This window comes from Acartia tonsa, chromosome 6, assembly GCF_053477335.1.
Source record: "Acartia tonsa isolate MP-2025a chromosome 6, ASM5347733v1, whole genome shotgun sequence".
Lineage (NCBI taxonomy): Eukaryota > Metazoa > Arthropoda > Copepoda > Calanoida > Acartiidae > Acartia > Acartia tonsa.
Window position 1 is genome coordinate 19,239,026 of NC_137265.1, and position 26,971 is coordinate 19,265,996.

The following is a 26,971-nucleotide window of genomic DNA, read 5'->3' on the forward strand; positions in this document are numbered from 1 at the left end:
GTATTTTTTTTTCTTCGTTATTAGCGAGGCTAATTTATAATATGTTGTAACGGTTAGTACGTCTGCCTAAAAATGAATTTTAGCAAATAAAAAATGACAAAATCCCTAAAAGCGAAGCTCTATACTCAGAACGAATGGCAAACGAACATTTACACTTGTATAGTATCAAAACTTAACAAGCAGAATAAGGAAATCCCTATATTTTTAGGACTTGATTTCTGAGATGATTTGCCAAGACTATTGTAGCTTATAGTCCTAGGAATCATTGTTCGAGTCGACTTTTTGGTTACGATTACAGAGTTACTGCGATTTATAAATTTTAAAGGAATCTTGCAAATCTTGAAATCGATAGGACAATTTTAACATGACTAAATTAACGACAACAGCTAACAAGCGGACAGACGGACGTATAGACCCTATCTATAGAAACCCTTAAAGATTCGATGAACCTCAAATTCAATTTAAATTCAGCAAGTGTGGCAACTGATAGACATTTTAAAATGAATTTGATGTTGCTTTTAAAAAACCTAAAAGCCATGAACAGGAAAATGTACTTTATGTAACTAACAGAGAGAAAAAAAAATAGATAAAACATTATAGGCAAAATTATAAAATAAAACAGTATTGCTGCGAAACCGATTAATATCCGCTGGATTAGAACCGATGCTCAGTCATACTAAAAAATTGCAAACAATTTTCCATTGATATCAAAATAAAATCATATGATTAATAGTAGTTTTTAGCGACGGTTTTAGCCCCTCGGGTATTACAAAACTGATTTTAATCTTTTATTTCAATATCCGCAGAAAGCTGTATATAATACAATGCAAAAAATAACTATGATCTTAAAAAACATTGAAATACAGCTAACTCGCTCAGAACATCAAATTATTATAGAAAAACTAACAACTGTGCTACTACTAGTTTCAAGGAGCTCTGTTTTAAACGGATAGAGAAGGAATAAAAAAACTAAAACCATCTTCAATCTAAAACCTAAAAACAAAAAAAGCCTTAAACCATTCCAGGACCTACCTAAAGCTTTTCTCAAATTGGGAACTCATTTGGTTCTGTTCGTCTACATTAAAATTTTCTATGAAATTCGTCTATACATGAAACAAATTTATCACTTATGTTTATATACTGTAACCAATGGCGTGCACAGCAATTCAGCAAGAGTTTTAATCCATTAGAGGGTGAAAAAGGGAAGGCAGGACCCAATTTTAATTTTTAAGATGGGTGTTATGCCAAGATTCTTATTATTTAGATACTTTCGTTCTTATTTTTGACTCTAAAGATATTTCCATGAACATACAAATGTTTATTAATTTTATTCTCGTTTTACAGAAACATCGATAATTTCTCAATGTTTTTGGCGCCGTACTGTTTGAGAAAATTTGGGAGTGGGATTCTTAGCCTAATTGATGGACGCAAAATCTCATGTACAAAATATGTACCACATTTGTTAAATCTTTAGGTAAGAGTTTAAACAATGAAGTCTTATATCTTAAGGGTAAATTTTTGATAAAAAGGTTTGCGGACTACCAGTAAAGATTTAGTAAAAGCTCCCAAATGACAAAATGTTCTAATAAAACTTTAACATTCAATTTACATGTAAAATGTACCCTTTCTCACTAACTACTAGCCATGTGTATAATTACATTTATAATTGTATGCTAAATCAGTAAAGTAATTGAGATTATATTGTTTTAACTAGAATAATTACAACACAGTTTTTAATATTGCCAAAAAAAGTTGAAACATTTGATTGTAAATTATCTATATAATTTTTACATAAAGGTTTAAAGTAAACAAATTAATTGTACAAATCTCTATAAGAAGTTTAGAATTCATTCCAACAATAAGAAGAGATATTTTGGGACTATTTAAATACCCACACATATTTAACAATCATAGAGTAATTAGGATAGAAAAGTATTTTGAAATATATAAAATCAATACCCAAGCATTTCTAACAATCATAGAGTAATGAAGTTAGAATACTGTTAGAAACTATATAAATACCCACACATATTTAAAAATCATTAAAGGAAGCCTGCAAGAAATACCACGCTTTGACTGCTGAAAAACTGCCACAAGTAGACCAAATACCCCAAATTTGAAGCCTTCAGCTTTAATAACAAAAAAGTTCTCGGCATTTTAAAATGACATTTTATGTACAATGAAAATTTTGAAAGAATTGCAATGCTCATGTTGCAAATTTTGAAATAAAACTACGTAGCCTAGAAACAAAATTATAAGCTTATTTTTGTCATAAATTTAGGTTTCCAGTAACTAATTATATTTTTACAATAAAAATACCCATTTTTATAGTCAAAATCATTAAAAAAAATTAAGTTTAACTTGTGTTGTACCGAGTGTACTGTAGCCAATCAGAAAGCTGAATCAGCTTAGCAACCATCATTGTATTAGTTTCCCCCTTTGTTTCCGCTATGATTTTTGTTTAAAAATGCAATTTAAATCAAATTTTTTTCATAGATTTTGACCATGAAATGTGGTGTTTTTATTGTAAATGCAAAAATGTAATCAGTTACCGGCAATCTAAGTTTCTGACAAAGATAAAGTTATAATTTTGTGTCTAGGCGGCGTAATTTAATATTGTTTTTTCTTTTATGAGCATTGGAAATCTTTCAAAAATTTCATTGTACATAAAATGCTATTTTGAAATGCCTAGAACTTTTTTGTTATTGAAGCTGAAGGGTTTAACTTTTGTGTATTGGGTCTACTTGTGGCAGTCTTTCAGCAGTTAAAGCGTGGTATTTCTTGCAGGCGTCCTTTAAGTAATTAAAATAGAATAGTAGTTTTAAATATCTATACAACTATTTATATTTATTAATTTATTAACAATCATAGAGTATAGAGAATAGTATTTGTGAGTATAAATACCCACACATATTTAACAATCTTATAGTAATTAAGATAGAATAGTATAAGGAAATATTTTAATACTCACACATATTTAACAATCATAGAGTAATCAGGATAGATAGTATTAAGAGCTATTTTAATAATTAAGATAGAATAGTATAAGGAACTATTTTAATACCCACACATATTTAACAATCATAGAGTAATTTAGACAGAATAGTATTTAAGAATATTTGAATCCCACACATATTTAAAAATCATAGAGAAATCAATAAAAAATAGTATTTAAGACTATATATATAAATACCCACACATATTTAACAATCATAGAGAAATTAGGATAGAATAGTAGTTTAGAATATTTAGATACCCTTTTATATTTATCATAGAGTAAAACAGATAGAATATTATTTAGGACTATGAAAATACCAACACATATTTAACGATCATAGAGTAATTAAGAATAGGTTAGTTCAATGAGTACTAAAAATAACATTTTGAGGATAGAAAACTTAGACATATACAAAGCTTCACTGAAAAACAATTATATATAAATTTTTGTGAAAAACATAGCAATGATGTCTATCAGTCTGCATTTTTTGGATGGAGGGTGGGGACATGGGCTGTTTCTTACACTGGTCCCCAAAAGTTTTATAAAAACGTTATCTTATTCGTTGGCTCAACAACTTAGGAGACTTTTATTGAATTTTGATTGATTGGTTCATTAAGTTGAGTGTCCTAACTTTTCAACAGCTAATTGTAATTTACAAAATTGAAAATTTTGTGCATCATCATTGGGGATTTACATTAATATATATCAGGTATTGTCTTATCCCTTAAGATCTTTGATTTTCTTTCTTTAATCTTTATAAGGGCTTAACTATATAAACATGTCCACTCTAAACACTCTTATTCTATGATTGTTGTCTGGTGTATTCTAAATTGTTTGATAGGCAGATTTTAGTTATTTTAGTATCTAAGATCAATCCACTCAGTTATCTCCTTCATTTCCTCATATGCGTTCATCTTTTGTCTTTTGTCTTTTCATTTATTGATTTTAATTTACACGAGATCTTAAAGGGATTAGGAAGCATTTTCTAACTGCTCTGATTTTGAAACCTTAACATTTTCTTATTATTAATATCTCTAAGATTTAGTAAAAATGGCTCTTGTTTACTTGAAAAAATATTTTTATAAAAAAAATCCATAATTGAAGCTCTTTATAGCGCCTATGAAAATGACGTAAAACAATACAAATGACCAATGACAGGCCAATACACATAATAAATTAATAATGGCAGGCCAGTTTACAGTTTAATTAACCAATGATAGGCCAGTATGGCGTCATTTTTTATAGGCACTAAAAAATTCTCCTAAATGTTAATTTGATAAATTAGTTAGAAAATGCTTCCAAATCCCTTTAACCAGAGTATAAATTTGTTTTATAATACTTCTAGTGGCTGCGCCCCTAGCGCCTAGGGGCTCAATATTCGAAGATATGTGGAAAGGCAGCAAAATAGCCTAAAACTATACCTACTCGGACTATTCTTAAAAATGAAATAGCCTGAAACCACCCCGAGACCTATAAGTGGCTTCACTGTAAAGGAGGACCATATCGGTTCATCAGTAAGCGAGATCCTTCGCTACAGACAAAAAAAGGTTACTACTTTATATATTAGGATATTCAATTCGCAAAGAAAATTCCACTTATCGTTGCAATGACAATCTAACATGCCTGAATTGACGATAAGGGCTGTCCGTTAGTACGGACCACCGGACCCTAATTAAATTTGATATATAGAGTGGATTGAAAAATATGCAGCTAAAAAGTTTAGGTATTTGTACACTGTAGCTAACGAAAGATAAGAAACTATGCTTTGTTTCATCAGGGCTCGGCAGTTGCGCCTCAGCAGCGCATAAGCCTCAAATTTACACAATTCCGACAAGATTGATTGTCTGTTTAGGAACAGGTTTAGACATCATGCCGAATTTCAAAGTTATAATATGACGTTGCCACTGAGGCGTGGCTGCCTTCCCTAGTTTTTGTTCACTTTGGCAACAAAACCAAAGTTATATTTGCTTTCCTTAATGCCTAAGTAGAAATATCCAGTAAAATTCACCTATATGAATAAAGGTACTAATCGAATAAAAAAATTTACAAAAATGAAATAAAATCTTAAGAGGGTTATTAACATATGATTTTGTTTAATTTTTGTAGATTTTTAATGTGCTTTTGGATGATTTTTCACAAAAATAATTTTGCCTCACTATCGAATAGCGAGTCTATCATTTTTTAAGAATCCACATCAGCTTGAGTCGAAAGTAAACAATACTTTTGTCTGCTAGGAATGTTCTCTCTTAGATTTGACGAAAAAAGGGTTCAGAATATTCTTCTACTCTTCTATTTCTATTCCTATATGTTAATATTTATTTATTATATTTCCAGTGTTGTTATTATATTTGTATATCAGTTTTATTTATAATTGATTAGATATCTAGCAAAGCAAATAAACACTAATTTGTTATTTATCCTGGTTACATAATTAATTTCAATTTTAATTTCAACAAAAGAAAGGCAATACAATAATTTTACTAATTTTTTATTTTGTTAATTGGGGAGATCTATTTTGGTTGACAGCGAGGCTTTTTCTACAATTAGGGTTGGTCCAAAACAAAAGCTTGTATCGTTAAATCGGGCATGTTAGAATTATCATATCGTTTAAAAAAAACTGATAGTTCAATTAGGTAGGATTTAGGAAGAGTAGTTGACACCTACATCCACATAAGTAGGTCAAACATTAAGACATTTTTCTATCTATTTTAAACTTATTACCGATTATTTAGATAAAATGGCAACTCTCAAGTTCAAGGCAAAGTCTCCTTTTGAAGGTAAAATATTATTTTTAGATTTATATCATTAGTCTTAGTATTTTTTAATGCAAATTTTTTTCTATAATTAGGGTATATATGTTCGATTTAAGTTTGAAATGATTGTGCCTTACCATACTGCATAAAGAAAAATTTATAATTACCATAGCCGTTTATCTCTTATTTCCAGAGCATAGGCAATGTTTTTTTAATCTTCTTTGGCGAATCTAGAGGCATCGCTAAAAGATGAGATTTTCTCATACTCTAGTTCATTTGGGAATTCCTTTCTCCATGTTGTTTTTAGTCTAACTGGTTTTCCTTTTCCTTTGAGGGGTTCCAAGTCAAGGCTTAAATACCATTATCCTTTCCTTAGAGTGTGCCCCAGCGACCTCCATTTTCTCTGTTTTATGGCCAATTTGATGTGTGACATATCACTGCGCTCTAAAAGCGCAGCATTTATGACACAATACAATCTTTCCCGATTTTGTATTAATTTTGCGGAACATGATTCCAGTTACGTCATATTTTTCTTTCCCGAAAAAGGAAAGGGGGGAAGAAAAAAAGAGATGGGAGAAAAGGGGATTTTCCCATCTCTTTTGAAAAATATGACGTAACTGGAATCATGTTCTGCAAAATTAATACAAAATCGGGAAAGATTGTATTGTGTCAGCATTTATGATCTTATTTGGCCAAAAGACATTTATTGACATACAGGGTGGGGCAAATAAGACCGGACAAACTTTAAACAGCCATAGCACCAAAACTACTTGACCAATCAGGACGTTTGACCACACTATAAAAAGCTTAGGTAATGACCTTTTAGCACAAAAAAATCTTTTGACGAAGATGGACGTGTACAACGAGCTGGCCGCGTATATGTTCAACAAGGCATATTCCAAATGCGCCGGTGGTTTAATCTGGATTCTCGACTAGGGTCCACTAAATCTGACCTCAGCCCATCTGTAGGTGAGGTAGAGTTATGCAACTTGCTAGGGATACTGTTAGATACATAAGTAAGACACTAAGACTAGAGCTCTCTATCTGAAATGGCTTTGCCGTAGTACTCCAGCAAAGTGAAACGGGGCAGATTTTTAGATGCAAAAAACGTCACAAAACTGTGAAAATTCGTGAAAATTTATCGGTTCTTGATGTCAGGGACCCACATTGAACTTTAAAACTCACTTTAGACTATGGGTTGCGCTGACAACCCTAGCTGAAACTACATGCCATTTCTAAAAAGGTAAAAAACGTCGTTCTAGCTCAACTGTGGTCCAAATAAGAGCGTCCGTAAATAAGGGTAGCTTGAAAGTTGGGCGAATTTGGATCCTGCGGTTACTCACGTTCCTAAGGAAATGTGGCCTCACAGCAGCCCGATCTTAATTCAATGGACTTTTGGGCCTGGGGCTACTTTAAAGCATGCACCAATAGACGTGCCCATACCACAAAGACCTCCCTCATTGCCACTATCTAGGAGAACTATGCCAGCTTGGACAGGTATATTTTGACCTGAACCTGCCGGCGGTTGAGAAGGCGGGTAGAGGCGGTGATTAAGTATGGCGGCGATTTTATTGAATAATCGGATCTACTGCAGTTCACGGTAAAATATTGCTGGTAACGAATATTGCTAAAAATTTATGAATTTTAAAGGCTGCTAGCTGCCAAACGGCTGAACGTACAGATCATACCCGTACACCATTTCAAGCGGCATAAGGAGGCCTACAAATAATCTGGAATAGACAAGATCCAATGATGCACAGGGAAAGCTTCACTGAAGAAAAACCGCGTAAAATAGGTCTTTTTCGCGCATTTCTCTGCACTGCAAGTTAATTATGCATTATTGATTTATGGCTATTCCAGATTATTTGTAGGCCTTTTTATGCCGCTTAAAACTTTGTGCAGGCATGATCTGTACGTTCAGCCGTTTGGCAGCTAGCAGCCTTTAAAATTCATAATTTTTTAGCAATATTTGTTACCAGCAATATTTTACCGTGAACTGCAGTAGATCCGAATAATCTAATAGTCATATACCTATTTTGCTTGCCAGTTTTTAAAATTCAATAAAATCTTTAAAATTGATGATTTTATGTTCATTTGTTTAGAAGTTAGAATTTGTCCGGTCTTATTTGCCCCACCCTGTATGTTAGGATAATGTTTATGGACATACTTACATTTTCAAGACTTTATTATAGAATTGCATTGCTTATTACATTATACTTTGTTGTCCCAGGAATCAGTATAACAAACCTCAGATCAATCCGATGATAAGATCACATAAAAATTTGTTATTAAAAAAGTAAAAAAAAATCAACATGTTTAAAATGGACATACGGACATTTTGGTAATGATTATAGAGTTGCTACGCTTTCTAAATCGTACCTAACTACTAAAGGAATCACCATGCAAAATTTGAAATCGATAGGACAATTATATCATGCCAAAATGAACGAAAAAAGCTATCCGTTACGGACGGACGTACAGACGGACCGACCCTAATTATAAAAAAGCTTCGCTTTTAACATATGTCAAAGTGCCTCCTGCATCATCCTTTTTACTTCCAAGATACTCACAACAATTTACATCCTCAAGAAATTGGTCAGCAATAGTTATTGGTTCTTGGGAATTTGCATTTATACTGAGTATTTTAGTTTTTAAACATTTATTTCAAGTCCAACTTTCTTTGGAAGTTTCTATTATGTTAGTCCTTCTTTGCATTTGAAAAGTTACTGTATAATTATTCACTAAAGTAAATTTCTTCAATATTACTAGTTAGATTTATTCATTTCCCCCTCTATCACCATTCTTTCTTCAAAGGTCGTTACAAATATTAAATCTCTAAAAAGCTTGTAACTTTTTTTTGTATTTTTAATTCAACAAGGATGACAACATCCATAAAAGCGAAGCTCTGAAACGGTAGGACAAACGGACATTAACACTTTTATAATGTCAGAACTGAATAATCAGAATGCGAATGTATAAGAGTCAAAGCAAAATTGTAAGTAAATTTGTTGAAAAACTGCTTGATACAGGATAATGTTTATGGACATACTTACATTTTTAGGACTTGATTATAGAGTTGCTTCGCTTATAGAATTGTACTTTGTTGTCCCAGGAATCAGTTTATCAAAAATCAGATCAATCGGATAATTAGGTAACATACAAATTTGTTGTTAAAAATGTAAAAAAATCAACATGTTTAAAATGGACGTACGGACATTCTGGTAATGATTATAGAGTTGCTACGCTTTCTAACTCGTACCTAACTATTACAGGAATCACCATGCAAAATTTGAAATCGATAGGACAATTCTAACATGCCTTAATTAACGAAAAAAGCTATTTAAAAAAGTAAAAAAATCAATATGTTAAAAATGGACGTACGGACATTTTGGTAATGATTATAGAGTTGCTACGCTTTCTAAATCGTACCTAACTACTAAAGGAATCACCATGCAAAATTTGAAATCGATAGGACAATTCTAACATGTCTAAATTAACGAAAAAAGCTATCCGTTACGGACGTACGGACGTACGGACGTACGGACGGACGGACCGACCCTAATTATAGAAAAGCTTCGCTTTTAACAATATACATATTATTTGGTATCATTACAGGGTGTTTCAATAGAAACGTCTTTTTTAAATTCCTAATTATGCATAGAAAATAAAACAATTATATAAAATGCTTTATATATTTGGAAAACCACAATACATAGCACATGAATGGTTCTTATATATCCAAAAACTAGAGTTCATGACGATTCTAACGGTATGCATAACGTTTTTCTACTATTAATACAAGCCGCGCAATTTGAATTTTCAAAATGTGCACATTTTTTTCACAATCTTTAAATCCATAAATCTTCATAAATAAGGTCTTTGGAAAAACCGGTTTTTGAGGCATAAGTTATTGAAAAAATAATTTTCAATTATTTGAAACTTAAATGTCCCAGAATAGGTTTTCCAAATATATAAAGCATTTTATATAATTGTTTTATTTTCTATGCATAATTACGAATTTAAAAAAGACGTTTCTATTGAAACACCCTGTAGTATATCTTTATGTACTATTATATCTATCATATGAAAATTTCAATATTATATAAGTTTGTTTTGTTAAGTAACATACATATATTATTCAGCTTTGTATTTATGGATATTTTAATATAATATAAACTACATATTCATATTACATAGAAACACATAAACTTTTAAATAGTAATTTTAATTATTCCTAAATCTAAATAAATATATATTTATTCTCTGTCAGCCTCTATATTTCTCTTATCATTGTGTAACAAATAAGATAAAATCGATAGATCACCTTATGCTTATGGACAGAAAATAGTTAAAGTTGGTAAGTTTAAAAAAAGATCCACTGTTAAAAAAAATCAGAATACATTAAGTTTTCCCTACAAATTTGGTATAATTAAAACTTATCGCATCGTATCATAAATAGCTCTCCGCGGATATTTAAATGAAAAATAGTAAGATTAAAACCGTTTTATTAGCCCCGTTGGTGTTTTTTTCTTTTCCAGAACCTCCTTTATACAGGGTGTTTTTTTTTAATAAGTTAAAAGTATTGCTAAATTTAACCCACTTGCCATTGACAGAAATTAATAATCTATATCTTAATTTCTTTATTGATGTAGGACATTTTGTATGAGAAAAATATATTTGGCGATTTTCAACAAATTCTGCCTTAAAAACCGGTTTTTCCAAAGTACCTATTTTTGGAAGATTTTTGGATCATGACGAATTTAAAGAGTGTGCAAAAATGCGTACATTTTAAAAAATCAAATTGAGCGGCTTGTGTTAATAGTAGAAAAATGTTACGCATACCGTTAGAATTGTCATAAACTCTAGTTTTTGGAAATATATGTAACACATACAGGCTATTTGTAGTATAGAAGCTACATTGGAAAATGTGAGAAGTGTTGAAAATTTTAAGTAAGTTGGGACATTTTACCACGTAGCTCCTAAACTATACATAGCACAGGAATAGTTCTTAAATACCTAAAAACTAGAGTTTATGACGATTCTAACGATATGCATAACATTTTTCTACTATTAACACAAGCCGCGATATTTGATTTTTAAAAATGTACGCATTTTGCAAACCGTTTAAAATAGTCATGATCTAAAAATCTTCCAAAAATAGGTACTTTGGAAAAACCGGTTTTTAAGGCAGAATTTGTTGAAAATCGGCAATTAGTTTTTTCTCATACAGAATGTCCCACATCAATGAAGAAATTAAAATATAGATTTTTAATTTCTGTAAATGGCAAGTGGGTTAAATTAAGCAATACTTTTAACTTATTAAAAAAAAACACCCTGTATAAAGGAGGTTCTGGAAAAGAAAAAAACACCAACGGGGCTAATAAAACGGTTTTAATCTTACTATTTTTCATTTAAATATCCGCGGAGGTTATCATTATTTTAGCCAGCTGTTAGTATCACTTTATCAGTGTACATGAAAATTTGGAGCAATATCCAAGTAATAATATATATATATCGATTGTAATTTGATAGTATTGTGATTTTTTGTTTTTGAGTTTAATAATAGTGCCTTTACCTTTCTACAAACTGAGGCACGTAGTGAGAGGATACACAGAAAACTTTTATTGTTGTTATGACCAAATATAATTAATTCTCAATATATGTTGTTAATAAGTAAACCAAAATCCCAATTAAATAGTCTTATTCGTAGAAAATGTATGCTACAGCTAGTCTGTCTGTAATAATCTTTTGACGTCTGTAAAATAATAATTAAACCAGGAAGAAGCGCAAAATGTTTTTTGCATGAATGAGTGTTGTTGTAAAACAGAATATTTTGAGGCAAATGGTCTTGATTTATTTACACCCCCATCGATGTACCCTTTTTGTAGATTACAATAAGTGGGTGAAACGTTTGGAAACTCAACTAATAGAACCAACCAATCAAAATCAATAAAATTCCCCAAAGTTGTTAAGCCAACAAATAAGAAAACGTTTTAATAAAACTTTTGGGACTAGAGTAATAAACATCCTAATGTCCCCTCCCAACACGATAAAATATGTTTATTTTAACTATGTCCATGTCCGGTTTAAAAGCTGGTAATTATGTTATTTATATCCTATTTTAACAAATTAAAACTTTTTCGTATGAAATGAGTCTGTTATGTTTTTAAAAGCGAAGCTTTTCAATAATTAGGGTCGGTCCGTACGTCCGTCCGTCCGTCCGTCCGAGATAGTTAGCTTTTATTCGTTAATTTAAGCATGTTAGAATTGTCCTATCGATTTAAAACTTTGCGTGGTGATTCCTGTAGTAGTTAGGTACGATTTAGTAAGCGTAGCAACTCTATAATCGTTACCAGAATGTCCGTACGTCCATTTTAAACATGTTGATTTTTTTACTTTTTTAATAACAATTTTTTATGTGATAAAATCATCCGATTGACCTGATTTTTTGATTACTGATTCCTATTACAATAAGGTACAATATTATGAGCGAAGCATCTCTATAATCAAGTATTAAAAATGTCAGTATGTCCTTGAACAGAATTCTGTGTTTAAGAAGATTTGCAAAAAAATTACGTATAATTTTGTCAAACTTTATATTTTCATATTTTGTATATTCAGTTGTAACACTCAATAAAAGTTAATGTTCGTCTGTCATATCGTTTCAGAGCTTCGCTTTTATGGATGTTGTCATCCTTTTTTTTTATTATTTGTTCACATTAAATGTCGATCTGTTTTTAGAGCATCATTAACTTGTAACTAAAAGAACTTTGTTCTAGAAAATGATGGCCGTCGCCATGATGTAACTGATTACAAGTATCAGAATTACACGGAGAATGTCTCTGCTCAGGTAAAACCAAGAATAGGGATATGGCCAGATCTCAATAATCACTGAACAGATTGATTTCTCCATTTTAGGGAAGCCTCACATGATCCCGAGATGACATAGGCTATTTCATTTTATACTTGTGCCTTTGAGTGGTTTTAGGCTATTTTACTGATCCTTCCGCAACTTGATGCTAGTTATTGTATATTTTTAGCTAGTTGAATATAAGAAAAAGATTTAATTTGGCTTTTGTTTTTATATACAACATGAAATCGCTTGTCCAGTTGGAAATAAGTTGTCTGTATGTTTAGTAAAATCTTGTAAAGTAATGAAGCTATTACTCCACAATTTTAGGAAATCTTTGTATTAGTCCTAAACATATCTTAAACTCTCTTGGGGAGGGAGTGGGGGTGGAGGTCTACCGATCCTAAAGAGAAAAAGTCTATGAGAAGCAACTATGAGTATAGTCATCCTTGTTTTTATTTAGAATAAGACTGGAGCTCCGGTGAATGTTGCTATATTTGGACTTGGTCGTGCTGGCTCTATTCACCTTGCTAATATCAAGGCCAATCCTAGAGTTAACCTCAAGTAAGTATGAATATTATGCTGGCTCTATATCCATCTGTCTAATATCAAGGCTAATCCTAGAGTAAACCTCAAGTAAGTATGAATATTATGCTGGCTCTATATCCATCTGTCTAATATCAAGGCTAATCCTAGAGTTAACCTCAAGTAAGTATGAATATTATGCTGGCTCTGTACATCTGTCTAATATCAAGGCTACACTGTTAAAAATAATTTTTTTATTTAGTATCAATTGATACTCTGGAGAGTATTGGATTCGTAAGTACGCTACAACTATATAGTTAATATATAACACTATGTAATACTATATAACACAATAATTATTACTATACAGAACCCATAGATTTTTTTGTATCGATTGATACGCTCTAGGGTACTGGAAAAAACGCTACAGAAATGTTTATTAAAATAGTACTATTTGATACACTCTAGGGTACTGGAAAATACGCTACAGAAATGTTTATTAAAATAATACTATTTGATACACTCTAGGGTACTGGAAAATACGCTACAGAAATGTTTATTAAAATAGTACTATTTGATACACTCTAGGGTACTGGAAAATACGCTGTAGAAATGTTTATTAATTTAGTACTATTTGATACGCTGTAGAGTATCAGACAATACGCAAGATAATAGTTTATTAAAATAGTAACTATTCATACCTTCTAGGGTACGAATCTGTACTGTAAAGAATAATTGAAACAGACACCATTCGTGCACACCTCTCATGGAAGTGTTTCAATGCTTGGTCGTTTTAGACAAAGTTGAAATGTTACTATTTATGCTCAAATTTATAGTTTTGATTTTTGTAATTATGGCTGACCATAGTTTTTATTTTTAAGGATCATGTTTAGTCCTAAACATCTTTAAAGTAATTTTTTTACTAAATTTACATTTAAATTAATGTTTTATGGCTCTGCTTGGTATGTTTGTTGATATAATAAAATGTATATGTACATATAATAATCATATATTATAAACTGATCTTTCATCCAAAGTAAAACAGTTTCATACTCTACAGAGTATCAAAAATTATGATAGAGGATATCAAAAATTGCGAAGGAGAGTATTAAAAACTTACTTCTACCGTATTGAATATTATTCCAAAGAGCGTATTGGATAATACTATACAGACAAATACATTATTTAGTACTACATGTTACTCCATAGAACACTAAGTAATACTCAATACAGTATTGGAATCTTCCTTGTATCATAACAAGGTTTTTTTCCTAGAACGTACGAATTGATACTATACATTAATGTGAAGAATATATAGTATTAATTGATGCTAAAAAAAAAAAATATTTTTAACAGTGTAATCCTAGAGTAAACCTCAAGTAAGTATAAATATTATGCTGGCTCTATACATATGTCTAACGTCAAGGCTAATCCTAGAGTTAACCTCAAGTAAGTATGAATATTATGCTTGCTCTTTACATCTGTCTAATATCAAGGCTAATCCTAGAGTTAACCTCAAGTAAGTATGAATATTATGCTGGCTCTATACATATGTCTAATGTCAAGGCTTATACTAGAGTTAACCTCAAGTAAGTATAAATATTATGCTGGCTCTATACATCTGTCTAATATCAAGGCTAATCCTAGAGTTAACCTCAAGTAAGTATAAATATTATGCTGGCTCTATACATCTGTCTAATATCAAGGCTAATATTAGAGTTAACCTCAAGTAAGTACCTTGCAAAGCATAGAAATACCCACTTCTTAAAAAAAACCAAGTTAGGTTAGATTATATTTAGCATAGGGTAGCCCCGCAGATTTAGAGTACCACAGGTATAGGCCCCGCAAGGGTTAGCTTTGGGATATAACTACCTAACCTACCCAATGCTTTAATTTTTATGAATATAAAATACCCCCATACTGTTAATATTGTAAACCTCACATAATTAATTAAGTGTAGTTACCCCAACCTAAATTAATTTAGTAAGAACCAACTGAGTTATCAATCAAATTAGCTAGCAGATTGTAGGGCTCGACAGCTGCTAGGTTTTATGCAGCCTTGGATGCATGTAATTGCTAAAAATGTCGGCTAGACGATGACGATGGCAGCTGCTGTTTATTGTTGTTGTTGTTACACTTATAGCAGTTTGGCTGTAAAATGTTGACCTAAAAGCAGCTGCAAATTATTATTTCATTATCGGATTATCCAATAATTTGAACCGTTGGCTGCAATTTTGGCTGCCGAGCCCTGGCAATTGAATTAACCTTAACCCCCCTCCCTGTGTTTATTAATACATTTTGTGGTTTACATTTGCACACAATTTACAATACAATATTATTGCCATTCTGTATAAATAAAGGGAGGGAGGAGACATTATATTGTAAATTACACTGGTACCCAAAGTTTTATATTTTCTTATTTGTTGGCTCAAAAATTTTGGGTACTCGATTTAATTTTAATTGTTTTAGGTACATTGTGGAGGCCAATACAAGCATTTGGGACAATATAACTCAACATTGGAATCTAAAGGTATATTTTAATTTCAACAATGGCTAACCGCGCGGCGCGCTACTTAGAATTTGGTGCTTTCCCTACTTACCTTAAGTTAGGTGAGGGGAGATGTTTTCTGTACGCTTATTCTTAACCCATTTAGGAGGTGGGTGGGGGTCAATAAATGCGATTAGCTAACCCTCTGGGATAACCTGTACCCTATATAACCTAACCTAAACCTAAAGTAAAAAAAACAAAAAAATACTCCCTCCCCCACCCTTACTTCCAATTTATTTAAAACTCTTTAAGGGAAACTGCTTTTGATTTTGAAGAAATAATGTGAAGTCAAAACAAGCTGATTATTTTTACAGGGTGTTACATTTGTTGAGCCCAAAGATGCGGACATTGTCTACAATGATGAAAACTTACAGGTAGCTATTCAATTTAAAAAGGAAGAAAAAAGTTATTAGCACAATAATTAACAACAAATTAGTAATATAATATTATATTTGTAAAGGGATGTAAACTTTAATATCATATCAACCTGAATAATCTTAAAGCAATTATAATTTTCAAACAACATGCAAAGCGCAAGGCAGTAGTTTTGATCTTTGACTTCTCACTCGAACACAACCTAGTTATAGAGTACCATTGATACTAACAAGCGTAAAATTTTGTCGATGATACGTGGCTAAATTAATAGAACAAGGATGACAACATCCATATGTAGTAAAGCACAAAAATGTTATGGATAAATGGACATAGTGAGTTATAAAGCAGATGTTCAATAGTCATAAAAAAAAGAGAAAATAAGTGACTACTGATAATTTATTGGAAATCACGAAATCTTCATAAAAAATACATTTCCCTTGTAGCATGACCGACAGACTGACGGACCAAGTAAGTTGTAAATATGCGGGTTACCCTTTGGTAAGATGTATCTTATCTAGAAAATCAAGCAGTTTATCTTAAATAGAAACCAATACAATCAGATTTCCCTGTGTTACATACGGACAGGCAAAGTGAATTATAGAGTAGTTCCTCTTCTAGATAGTAAATTTACTCAATAAATGAAATAAGCTTAACTCTTAAATATTTCATTAGGCCTGTTTCATCTGCACCCCAACTTTTACCCACGAGGAGTTCATCCTTGGAAGCCTGCAGGGGGGCAAGGCTGTCTTTGGTGAAAAACCTATTTCTCAGGTAAGATTGGATTTAAGATATAAGGGGAATATATTAAATTTGTATTCAAAGCAGCTTGCTAATATTGACCTCATTTATTGGCCAGTTCGTTTATCCAGTAGGAGGGAAGAGAATTGGGTTAAAGGGGGTATTGTTTTTTTATCCAGTTAATATTACTTTATCAGAGCACATGAAAATCTGGTGCAACATCCAAAGAATAATAAATCGATTCAGATAATAACCAAATATCAAGTTAGGTAAAACATGAAAACTACGTAACTTTAGCCTAATAAACTGACACGCCCGCTTGTTTAACGGCTCGAGTCTAGGCCCAAACAAAATCAAAACTTAAGATACAGATAAATTGCTTTATATATTTACTAGCGGCTTCGCCCCTAGCCTCTAGGGGCTGTGCCCCAAGAGGTGATAAAAAAATTGGGCGAAATACGTAAAAGGATCAAGGAAATCCCCTTAAAAAAAATGGGGGGGGGGGGGTTGTTTTTGGAGGGGTTGGGGTTGTCCCACCCCTCAAGAAAATAGCCTAAAACCACCACAGGACCAGTAGGTATATTCCCTGAAGAGTAGAATCCGATCGGTTCAGTGGTTACCGAGATCTTAAGGGACGGACGGACGGACGGACAGACAGACAGACAGACGGACAGACATCGTTCTAGTAAGTAAAAGAAATACTTTGGCCCGTGAACAGATCATGAACATGATTTCATTTCTATGATCGTGCAGTGTGAAATTGTAATGGTTGTTAAATTTTTCATTGCCTCAGAGGAATCTATAATTTTTGAAAAAATACAGGGTGTCCCTCGTAAACTGTTTTTTTTGAAACGCTTATTACTCCCTTAATATTTTAGCTATCTATGAAAAATCCACAAATAAACAGGAAAAATCTACGAGGTATTACAATATTTGCTTTGTGAACTTTAGGATTTTTTAGGGTCCAAACGGCTGGTCGCTCAGACTCTATAAGCACAAAAATAGAACAGGTTTGACATGGCATACCAGAAATTCTCATTCAAGAATCTGAAGTGTAATATAAGTGAAAATAAACATAATATTGATCTTCTTTGTTAATTTTTCATGTGAGCTCGCTTCAAATGCATACCTGAAATATACCAGATTTTTTAATCTACTAAAATGCCAGTTCTTATAATGTCTGGAGTAAATCTTTGTGATCCACCGTTTGACCACCAGCTGCTTTTAAAGTTTTTTTTGTGGATTAGTCTTATATTCACTAAAATCAGCCTGTTATGTATTACCTTGTTGATTTTTTTCTGTTAACTTTGCGGATTTTTCATCACTTTATCATCAAATGGTCAGAAGTAGGCTGCCAAATACTTTTTATTTACTAAGATAGCTCAAATATTAAGGGAGCAATAAGTGTTTTAAAAAAACAGTTTACGTGGAACACCCTGTATTTCTGTAGGATCCTGATGGTACTAAACGTTGCTATGAGAAAGCTGCTGAAGTTGGAAAACCCCTGTTTTGTGCATTTAACAGGTAAATTAGCAAGGAGGGATTTGCCATTGGGCTATTTATTACACTAGTTCCAAAAGTTTTAAAATACTTTTTTTATTCGTTAGCATAGCAACCTTGGGAACTTTTATTGAATTTTGATTGTTTGGTTGAATAAGTTGAATGTACAAATGTATCAACCACTCATTGTAATCCTCAGAAGGGGTAATTTTGTGTATCATCATTTGGGATGAAAATCAATTTATCGACTATTGTCATATCCCTTTAGATCCCTGTAAATTACATACATGATCGAAAAGTTGTAATTTCTACATTTAGCAAAAGTATAGTCACTGAGGTCTTGACAAAAAGTGGGTGTATAATTGTCAAGTTCAATATGAGTTGTATGTGTAATGGATGTCTGTCGAATATATATGGATATTATGACAGGGGGAAAAATGTCGTCAATTTACTTTGCTAACATGGAACTCGTTGATTAGTCAGTTCGTTCATCCAGAAGGTAATGAGGAGAAGGGGAAAATCGATAGTTTAGCCCGCTGCGAGTTTCACTTTATTAGACAACATGAAAATCTTGTGTAAGATTCAAGGTTCTCTTTGATCTAAGTGGTGACGTGCAGAAGAAGGTGTCGACACATCCCTTAAAATTGAAATAAGGAAAGCCTGAATTTACCTTTTTCACTCCCTAATGGTTCCACACCCCTTTGGTGAATCGCTGAGCACGTTACTGCTTTAATTTGATATATTTTGCTTTAATATAAAACAGCTTAGCTCGCACTTGACCTTGTTTCCATCACAGCTGTTCAAAAAAGTGTAGGTTAGTTATTTAAATACATTTTTTGTGATCAATTTTTAAAATTGAAAAAAACTTATTTTTTTAAATTTAAAATGTTAGAACCAATATAAGAAGAATTTTGTTAGTTTAGATAATTGGCCGAAATTTTTTGAATTTATTTAACAGCGTACTATGTAAAGAAATTATATTTAGGGCCGCGCCCGAGCTGCGCACAAGCCTCAAATTTAAACCCTCTTGTGTGCAAAAAAATCTGAATATATGGATTGTCTGTTAAGGAACAGAATTAAACATCCAGCTGAATTCATGACGATTTCATTGATGTTTTCACGCAGCTGCCGAGCCCTGAATTATATAATACACCTACACACACAAAATTTGAAATATTCAAATTTTAAGAGAAAAACATCTTTTAAGTTGTGGGCGTTCTTATACAACTAAATTGATTTAAATTTGAAATATAAGAAGAGAGTCATTAAATTTATTATAATTAAATATATAATAAATGGCGTTTTCCCTCGAATGTCTTGTTGAGCATAGAACCCCCTATTTTTAATTTCAATTCATTCATAAAAAAGGGGGAGGGGGGGATTACAGTGCTCGACATGTACTTTAACGAAAATCACCAGTAATATGTATGAAAAAGACATCTTTTAATTACTTTATAAATGATCTGTCAACAATATCCAGATGTTTTAATTTCTAAATGAAACATTCTTATATAACAGTAACCAGATGTCTGTCAGTCTGTGTGACTTTTGTACCAAAGGGTTTTGTTGCAGTACCAATTTGATTCTCCTTTACAGTGATGCTTCTCATGGGCACAGGAAAGATTAAAACTTTTTTAAGAGGCTACCTCACATCGTCTTGGAAGAAATACCCAACCCACCCGTATTTTCTAAAAGAAAATATATAAAGTAGCAATTTAGCAAGTATTTTATATGTCTTTTATGATCTTGTCAACATCTGAACAGATTGTGGTCTCTCCATATTAGGGAAGCTTTACATAATCCATTAAATGCTAATGATACAGCCACCATGAATCCAAAAAGTATTCATCAGTATTCGAGTAGAGCCACTTTAGCTGGAATACCATGGACATATGTAGTTTTTATTCTTGTTTTCTATAAACCTTGTGAACCATGTTATGTGTGTGTACCCTGTGGTGTACTATCAATTCTGCAAGATGTTAAACCATATTATGTATCACATCACCATATGAATCCACAGTTGCCGCTCTAGGTCAAATTGTAATCATAGGAGCATTTCCCCGGGGAATCAGGACCTTTAGGATAATATCATTTTTTCTTGAGGTCTTAAATGTTTACTCTATATCTGGATGGCCAGCTTAGCTGGAGCCTGGCACCTGTGACTGCAAGTATGATGATATTTAAAAAAAATAGCTCTCAATAATGTCCTAGCTACCTATCTTCTATACACAGAAAATAAGGCCCAAAAAATGTTCTTTTTCGACTTACCCCTTACCCATCTTCTTGATCGTTTAGGCTTAAGTACATTGATATTATGATGCAAATATGAATCCCTTTGCGGTTATGATAATATGTGGAAGTGTTAGAACACCAAACCGTTTATTGAATGATATGAGAGTTGGGAGGTTTATTCTTTTCTCCTTTATTTTAAAAGTAATGATTAATAAAATTATATTGCTCTCTTGCTTGCAAAACTATTAAAGGATTAGTTATACTATTGTATAGTAGTAAGCATTTTTTGTTTAAGATCTCATTAACTAACTACTTCACCGATTAGATTATTAACATTAAGCCTTTTGATGGTTTTTAGTTTTTTTTCTAGCTCTCTCTGACCCTTCCAAAACAAAGTTCCTAGATGCAAGGGGCGTATCAATTAGCTTATTACAAATACAATAAAGAAAACACATTTATAGTTTGATTATGAAAGAAAACTTGATTTTAGCAACAGGTTTGCAGGTTTTAGTTCCAAATTAGCAGGATTTGGTACCAAATTACAGAATTTTGGTACCATGTTTGCAGAATTTCAGTTACAGTTTTGAAGTATTTTAGCACATAATTTGAATTATTTAGCAAAGTTTACAATACATTGACATAATTGCCGGAATTAAGTACAAGTTTTGCAAGATATTAGTTTCAATTTACAAGATTTGCATACCAGGCTTGCAGAATTTTAATACTAAATTTGCAAGATTTTAGCACCAGTTTTGCAGAATTTTAATTACCCACTGCAATCACAAATACACAAGTTTAAGAAAAGAAACATATTTCTGACCTGGTAACTTTAAGAGAAACAAAATTGTATCTATTCTCCCATGGGACTGTGTAAATGGAAACAATAATTGTCCTTAGCGTCAAGAGCTTTTAAACAATCACAATCATATCCATAGGGCAAAAAATAAATATAAATGAATAGATTATTATCATCACATAAACCAGTGGCGTGCGAACCGAAGGGGGCATTTGGGGCAATCGCCCCCCCCCCTAGCGACCAAAACGCCCCCCCCCCCCCTGCCCCCCCCCTAAGTGTTAAAAAATGCCCCATTTTGTCCCCCCCTGGTCAACAAAAATGCCCCTTTTTGCCCCCTACCCTACAAAAAGCAAAACTATCCCAGTTTCAAAAAAAAAAGATCAAGAAATACTCCAAAAAAAAATTTTGGCGCTTCGCGCCAATCAGACAGTTACTATTCATTTAACCTTACCAAATTTTTAGATTAGTGTAGAAATTAGATTATAATCTTTTTTCACTGAACTTAACAAACCAGGTTATAGGAAGTATTTTATTTTGTATAATATAAACTTTTTACCAAAGAAATTTTGTACATCCCCAATGATGATACACAAAATTACCCCTTATATAGATTACAATTAGTGGATGAAATGTATGGAAACTTGACTGAATTAACCAACCAATCAAAATTCCATTAAAGTCCCCAAAGTTGTTGAGCCAACGAATAAGAAAATTTTATATAAAATATTGGGGACTAGTGTAATAAATAGCCCAAAAACCACTCCATCCTTGCATATTTGAAGAAAAAAATTTGCGGTTCGCGCCCTTCCAAATGGTTTCTGCTATGAAATATTGGGGACTAGTGTAATAAATAGCCCAAAAACCCCTCCCTCCCTGCATATTTGAAGAATAAAATTTGCGCTTTGCGCCCTTCCAAATGGTTTCTGCTATGAAATATTGGGGACTAGTGTAATAAATAGCCCAAAAACCCCTCCCTCCCTGCATATTTGAAGAAAAAAATTTGCGCTTTGCGCCCTTCCAAATGGTTTCTGCTATGAAATATTGGGGACTAGTGTAATAAATAGCCCAAAAACCCCTCCCTCCCTGCATATTTGAAGAAAAAAATTTGCGCTTTGCGCCCTTCCAAATGGTTTCTGCTTTTTATCACAATGAAAGGACAATTAATTTTTTTTTATTTTTTACATAGTTCATTATATCTTTGGTTTTTATGGTACGATAAATTTTTGTGTGGATTATGATATTAAAAAAAATAAAATTTCTCGCTGTTTCGAGCATCCAGTATGTAATTTACTTTGACTGTCATCACACAACATACAGGAAAAAGGATTTGTGACTTTTTCTACATAAAATATATATTTATTTCAACAGATGCTCTTTAAATTTACTTGTCTGTATTCTTATCAATTATTTTTTGTGCTTTACTACTTAAAGATGTTGTCATCCTTGTTGTCAAACAATAAAGAAATATTTAATATCATTTTTTCATATTAGGTTAATTTTTGGTAAATTATTTCCAAAATGAGTGTTTTTATCTCCCCCCCCCCCCCCAATTTTTTTTAATGGGGTTATTCATCCTTCCTGCTGAGATTTTATAACATCCCCTTCCACCGGTCCTACCCCAAACGTAAGAGTCCCAAACGTCAGAGTGGACAAACGCAAGAGTCCCAAACGCAAGAGTCCCAAACGTCAGAGTGGACAAACGTCAGAGTGGGACAAACGTCGGAGTGGACAAACGTCAGAGTGGACATTGCTTAAGTAAAACATCAGAGTCTATGCTATTTTAATTATATGACAAAAAATCTTCACCCTGGCCTACCTAGCCGCAGCGCTCGGCCCCCTAGCCTGCCTAGCCGCGGGCGCTCGGCCCCCTAGCCTATAACCTAACCTAACCTAATCATAAAGAAAATGACTCTGGCTGCAGCACTCAGCACCCTGGCCTACCTAGCCGCAGCGCTCGGCCCCCTAGCCTGCCTAGCCGCGGGCGCTCGGCCCCCTAGCCTATAACCTAACCTAACCTAATTATAAAGAAAATATTGTGCTTGTCCAGAGTCATTGTTATGTTTTTATATGGTAATGATTATAAAATCGAGACTCATACGTTTTACTTATAAAATGTCCACTCTGACGTTTGTCCCAAAAATCCTGCGTTTGTCCACTCTGACGTTTGTCCCACTCTGACGTTTGTCCCACTCTGACGTTTGGGACTCTTGCGTTTGTCCACTCTGATGTTTTTCCACTCTGACGTTTGGGACTCTTACGTTTGTCGTGGAACCCTTCCACCCATTAAAAATGTTTTGTGGTGGAGGGGGGGGGGAAGGTTAATTTATCTTCTGTACTATTTTTTCGAATATGCTTTCTAGCTCCCTTCCCTTCGGTCATTGCAGGGTGGGGAGAAGGGATGGGGTAGAAGAGATGGGGGGGGGGAGAGGTGGGGGATTTAAATGGGAAATAGGGATGGGGGAAGAAGGGATAAGGACTAGAAGGCCCATAATCAAAAAATCCCACCACTTAAACTGTTTTTGACCTATTTTTAAAACGTATATAAAAAATATACTATGACACCAGTAGAATGAGACTGCAGAGCCTAAATTAATTAAGTCCCCAATAAACTTTTTTGGGGGGATTTAAATATTAATTTTTACTGTTGCTGTGATCATTTTCACCGAAGCAAAAGGTTTTTTTTTATTTGGGTGAAATTCGTAGCTTTTAGAGTGTTTTGCTTCATAAATATTGTATTCTGTTATAGAGTAAAATTAGGCCTTATGATTTTACTATAAAAAATCACTAAAAAGTTAATTCTTTATAATATATCAACGAATTAACATTAACATGTTTGTGTTCTCTCACTTATTTTAAAAACATAAAAAATGGCTGTAAAGGGTTAAATGACAACAAATGTTCATGCAATACAACAAATTTATTTTTGTCACATATACAAATGTGTTATAAAATAAGATTATTCAAACTTATCTTTTAAAAAAATTTTAAAAAGTATGTATCTTTTATGTGTATGGTTTTCATTCTTTTCATTTTAATTAAATAAAAAATATTTAACTACATTGGAAATAAGTCACTTTGTGAAAACACTCTTTTTTTGAATTGTAAAGAATTATATAAAACAAGACTTTTTATTGGTTAGATTTCAGAATTATTTGTTTTATTGTAAATGTTAGATTTTTCAATGAAATTAATTGTTTTGGAAAAAAAATTATATCCAATGAACAGAGTAATGTTTTTTTTTATTGTATCATCAATATAAAGTGAATTATATAAAAATGTTCTGTAAGCCACAATATTACCCGAAGTAAAAAAAAGAGCTTTTGCTCCGGATAAAATGATTACAGCAACACTAAAAATTAATTTTTAAATCTCCCAAAAAAAGTTTATTGGGGACTTAATTCAAATTTGGGCTCTGCAGTCTTATTCTATAGGTGTCCTAGTATATTTTTGACCCCCCATTCAAAAATAGATTAAAAACAGTTTTAAACGCCCTTATTTAAAATTAGTATATATAATCAAAATGCCCCCCCCCCCCTAAATCAAAGTGCTTCGCACGCCACTGACATAAACGAACGTAAAGAAGTTAGATGTATATGTGTTTAATTATGTGTATTGTGTATATGTCCCGAAAGATCTTGTAAACTGTAAACTTAAGGGATAAGACAATGGATGATAAATTGATGCACAGTTCTAATGATGATTAACATATTAACCCCTTTTGCCAAAAGGATTGGTTTGAGACTGTTAGTTTGAACCAACCAATCAAGATTAAAAAGTACCCAAAGTTTTGATTTAAAATTTTAATTTTTAGTCCCCTTCCTCCCTGACAATGCTAGTTTTAAACAGAGAGGGTTATCTTAAAAAGTATATGATACTGTAATGTCTTAAAATACTTTTGTTTACGAAACAAACTGATATTTGGGACATTTATTTCTCTTTAGACAAGCTTATTTATTACATTAAAGATGGTTATTTTATATTTTGTTTTCAGGCGCTTTGATCCCTCTTTTTCTTCTGTACAGGTAATGTAAAACCAAATTGTATTAATATATCTTAACATGGTTTTAAATTTTACGCAACAAGTGCAAGACGTCGAAGCTTTTTATTCTGATTGGGGTAAAAAAGGAGCTTTCAATGTTTTGAGGGGCATAATCTAAAACAAGGATGACAACATCCATAAGTAGCGAAGCATAAACAATTAAATAAGAATTTAGATATTAGTTGACAAAAGCATGTATATAAGGAAAAAATCACGAAACCTTTTCAACATTTGTTTTTAATTTCTTAATATTTATTTATATTTCAGTACTATGACTAACAGACTGACGGTCAAATCAAATTACATACTGGATGCTCAGAACAACGGGAAATTTAATTTTGATATTTTTAACTACAAAAATTTAAAAAAAACGGACCATAAACACCAATGATATGGAGAAAAATGTGAAAAATACAAAAATAGCCTAAAACCTGCTTAAAGGCAGTCTGAACGTCATAGTTGTTTTCTTGAAACGACAGAAAATTTAATTCTGAAACCTGCTAAAAAGCGGTCCTATCGCCTCTGATGTTTTAAAGTTAATTGTGCTCCTTGATAATGGGAATGTTGTCAAAAAATTTCAGCCTTTTATCTTTTATAGGAGCCAAAAAAATCACGTTTCCCCCAAACTAAGACGGACATACGGACAGACGGACATTTCAAATTATAGAGTAGCTTCGCTACTAAAAATTAGGGGTTTCAAAGTTTGAGTGGGGGTAAACGCCTCTTTAAATAACATAATAATCTCTTTTAAACTCTTCGACATATTCATTGTTATAATTTTTGTTAAAATGATATGGTTATTTTGTAAATTTTTTTAACTCTCGTCAAAAAATATATTTCTCATACTTTTTCAGCAAAAAGTGCGCCAAGGAGTTCTGGGACATGTTCAACGTGTCAAAACTGTTTCAAGGTATAACTGTATTTTTTATTGAATTCAAACAAAGGAATCTTTATTTATCCAATAAAAAAAGGATGGGGTTAGGTTAATTAATAGTAGTTTATATGATCTTGAATCAGCATTGTAAATGTTGTATAATGTTAGCCATAAGTATAGGTTAATAAGGTCCAGGGGAAAAAAGTTTTTTAAAATTTTTTTTCAATTTTTAGAATTATTGTTTTTTTTTCAGGGATTCTCCTCTTCCTTCCATGGCGTATCTAAAGATCAGGAAAATTTAATATCTTAATTAATTCTTACCAGTAGACAGTAAGTTTTTGTCCAGGGAAGGTTTATAACCATTTTAAGGTAGGTTAATTCCACACTTAGCCCCTAAATTATTACATAAAGTATTTAATAAATAGTAATCAATGATATTAATAAAGTGGAGGGATATTCCATGACTGTGCTGTCCATGATATTGATCTGATTACCTGGATACTTGGAGAATATCCATCAGAGGTACAGTATCATTATTTCATATAGTGTTTCTGATATTGATATGATTACATGGATACTTGGAGAATATCCATCAGAGGTATAGTATTATTATTTCATATGATGTTTATGATATTGATCTGATTACATGGATACTTGGAGAATATCCATCAGAGGTATAGTATTATTATTTCATATGATGTCCATGATATTGATCTGATTACATGGATACTTGGAGAATATCC

The 26,971-nt window shown here is 32.3% G+C and overlaps 1 protein-coding gene across 1 annotated transcript in view; it reads left to right on the forward strand.

The window, feature by feature from the left end:
* The first annotated feature begins 5,716 nt into the window (after positions 1 to 5,716).
* The window catches only part of LOC145322024 (inositol 2-dehydrogenase-like), a 29,715-nt gene continuing 8,460 nt past the window's right edge, over positions 5,717 to 26,971 (forward strand). The window contains exons 1-11 of the mRNA XM_080163763.1: positions 5,717 to 5,775; positions 12,531 to 12,601; positions 13,065 to 13,165; positions 15,596 to 15,656; positions 15,989 to 16,048; positions 16,722 to 16,820; positions 18,238 to 18,311; positions 25,307 to 25,337; positions 26,209 to 26,264; positions 26,482 to 26,518; positions 26,673 to 26,750. Coding sequence (XP_080019889.1) covers positions 5,736 to 5,775; positions 12,531 to 12,601; positions 13,065 to 13,165; positions 15,596 to 15,656; positions 15,989 to 16,048; positions 16,722 to 16,820; positions 18,238 to 18,311; positions 25,307 to 25,337; positions 26,209 to 26,264; positions 26,482 to 26,518; positions 26,673 to 26,750 — 708 coding nt within the window. The 5' untranslated portion in view covers positions 5,717 to 5,735. The remainder of the gene's footprint in view (positions 5,776 to 12,530; positions 12,602 to 13,064; positions 13,166 to 15,595; positions 15,657 to 15,988; positions 16,049 to 16,721; positions 16,821 to 18,237; positions 18,312 to 25,306; positions 25,338 to 26,208; positions 26,265 to 26,481; positions 26,519 to 26,672; positions 26,751 to 26,971) is intronic.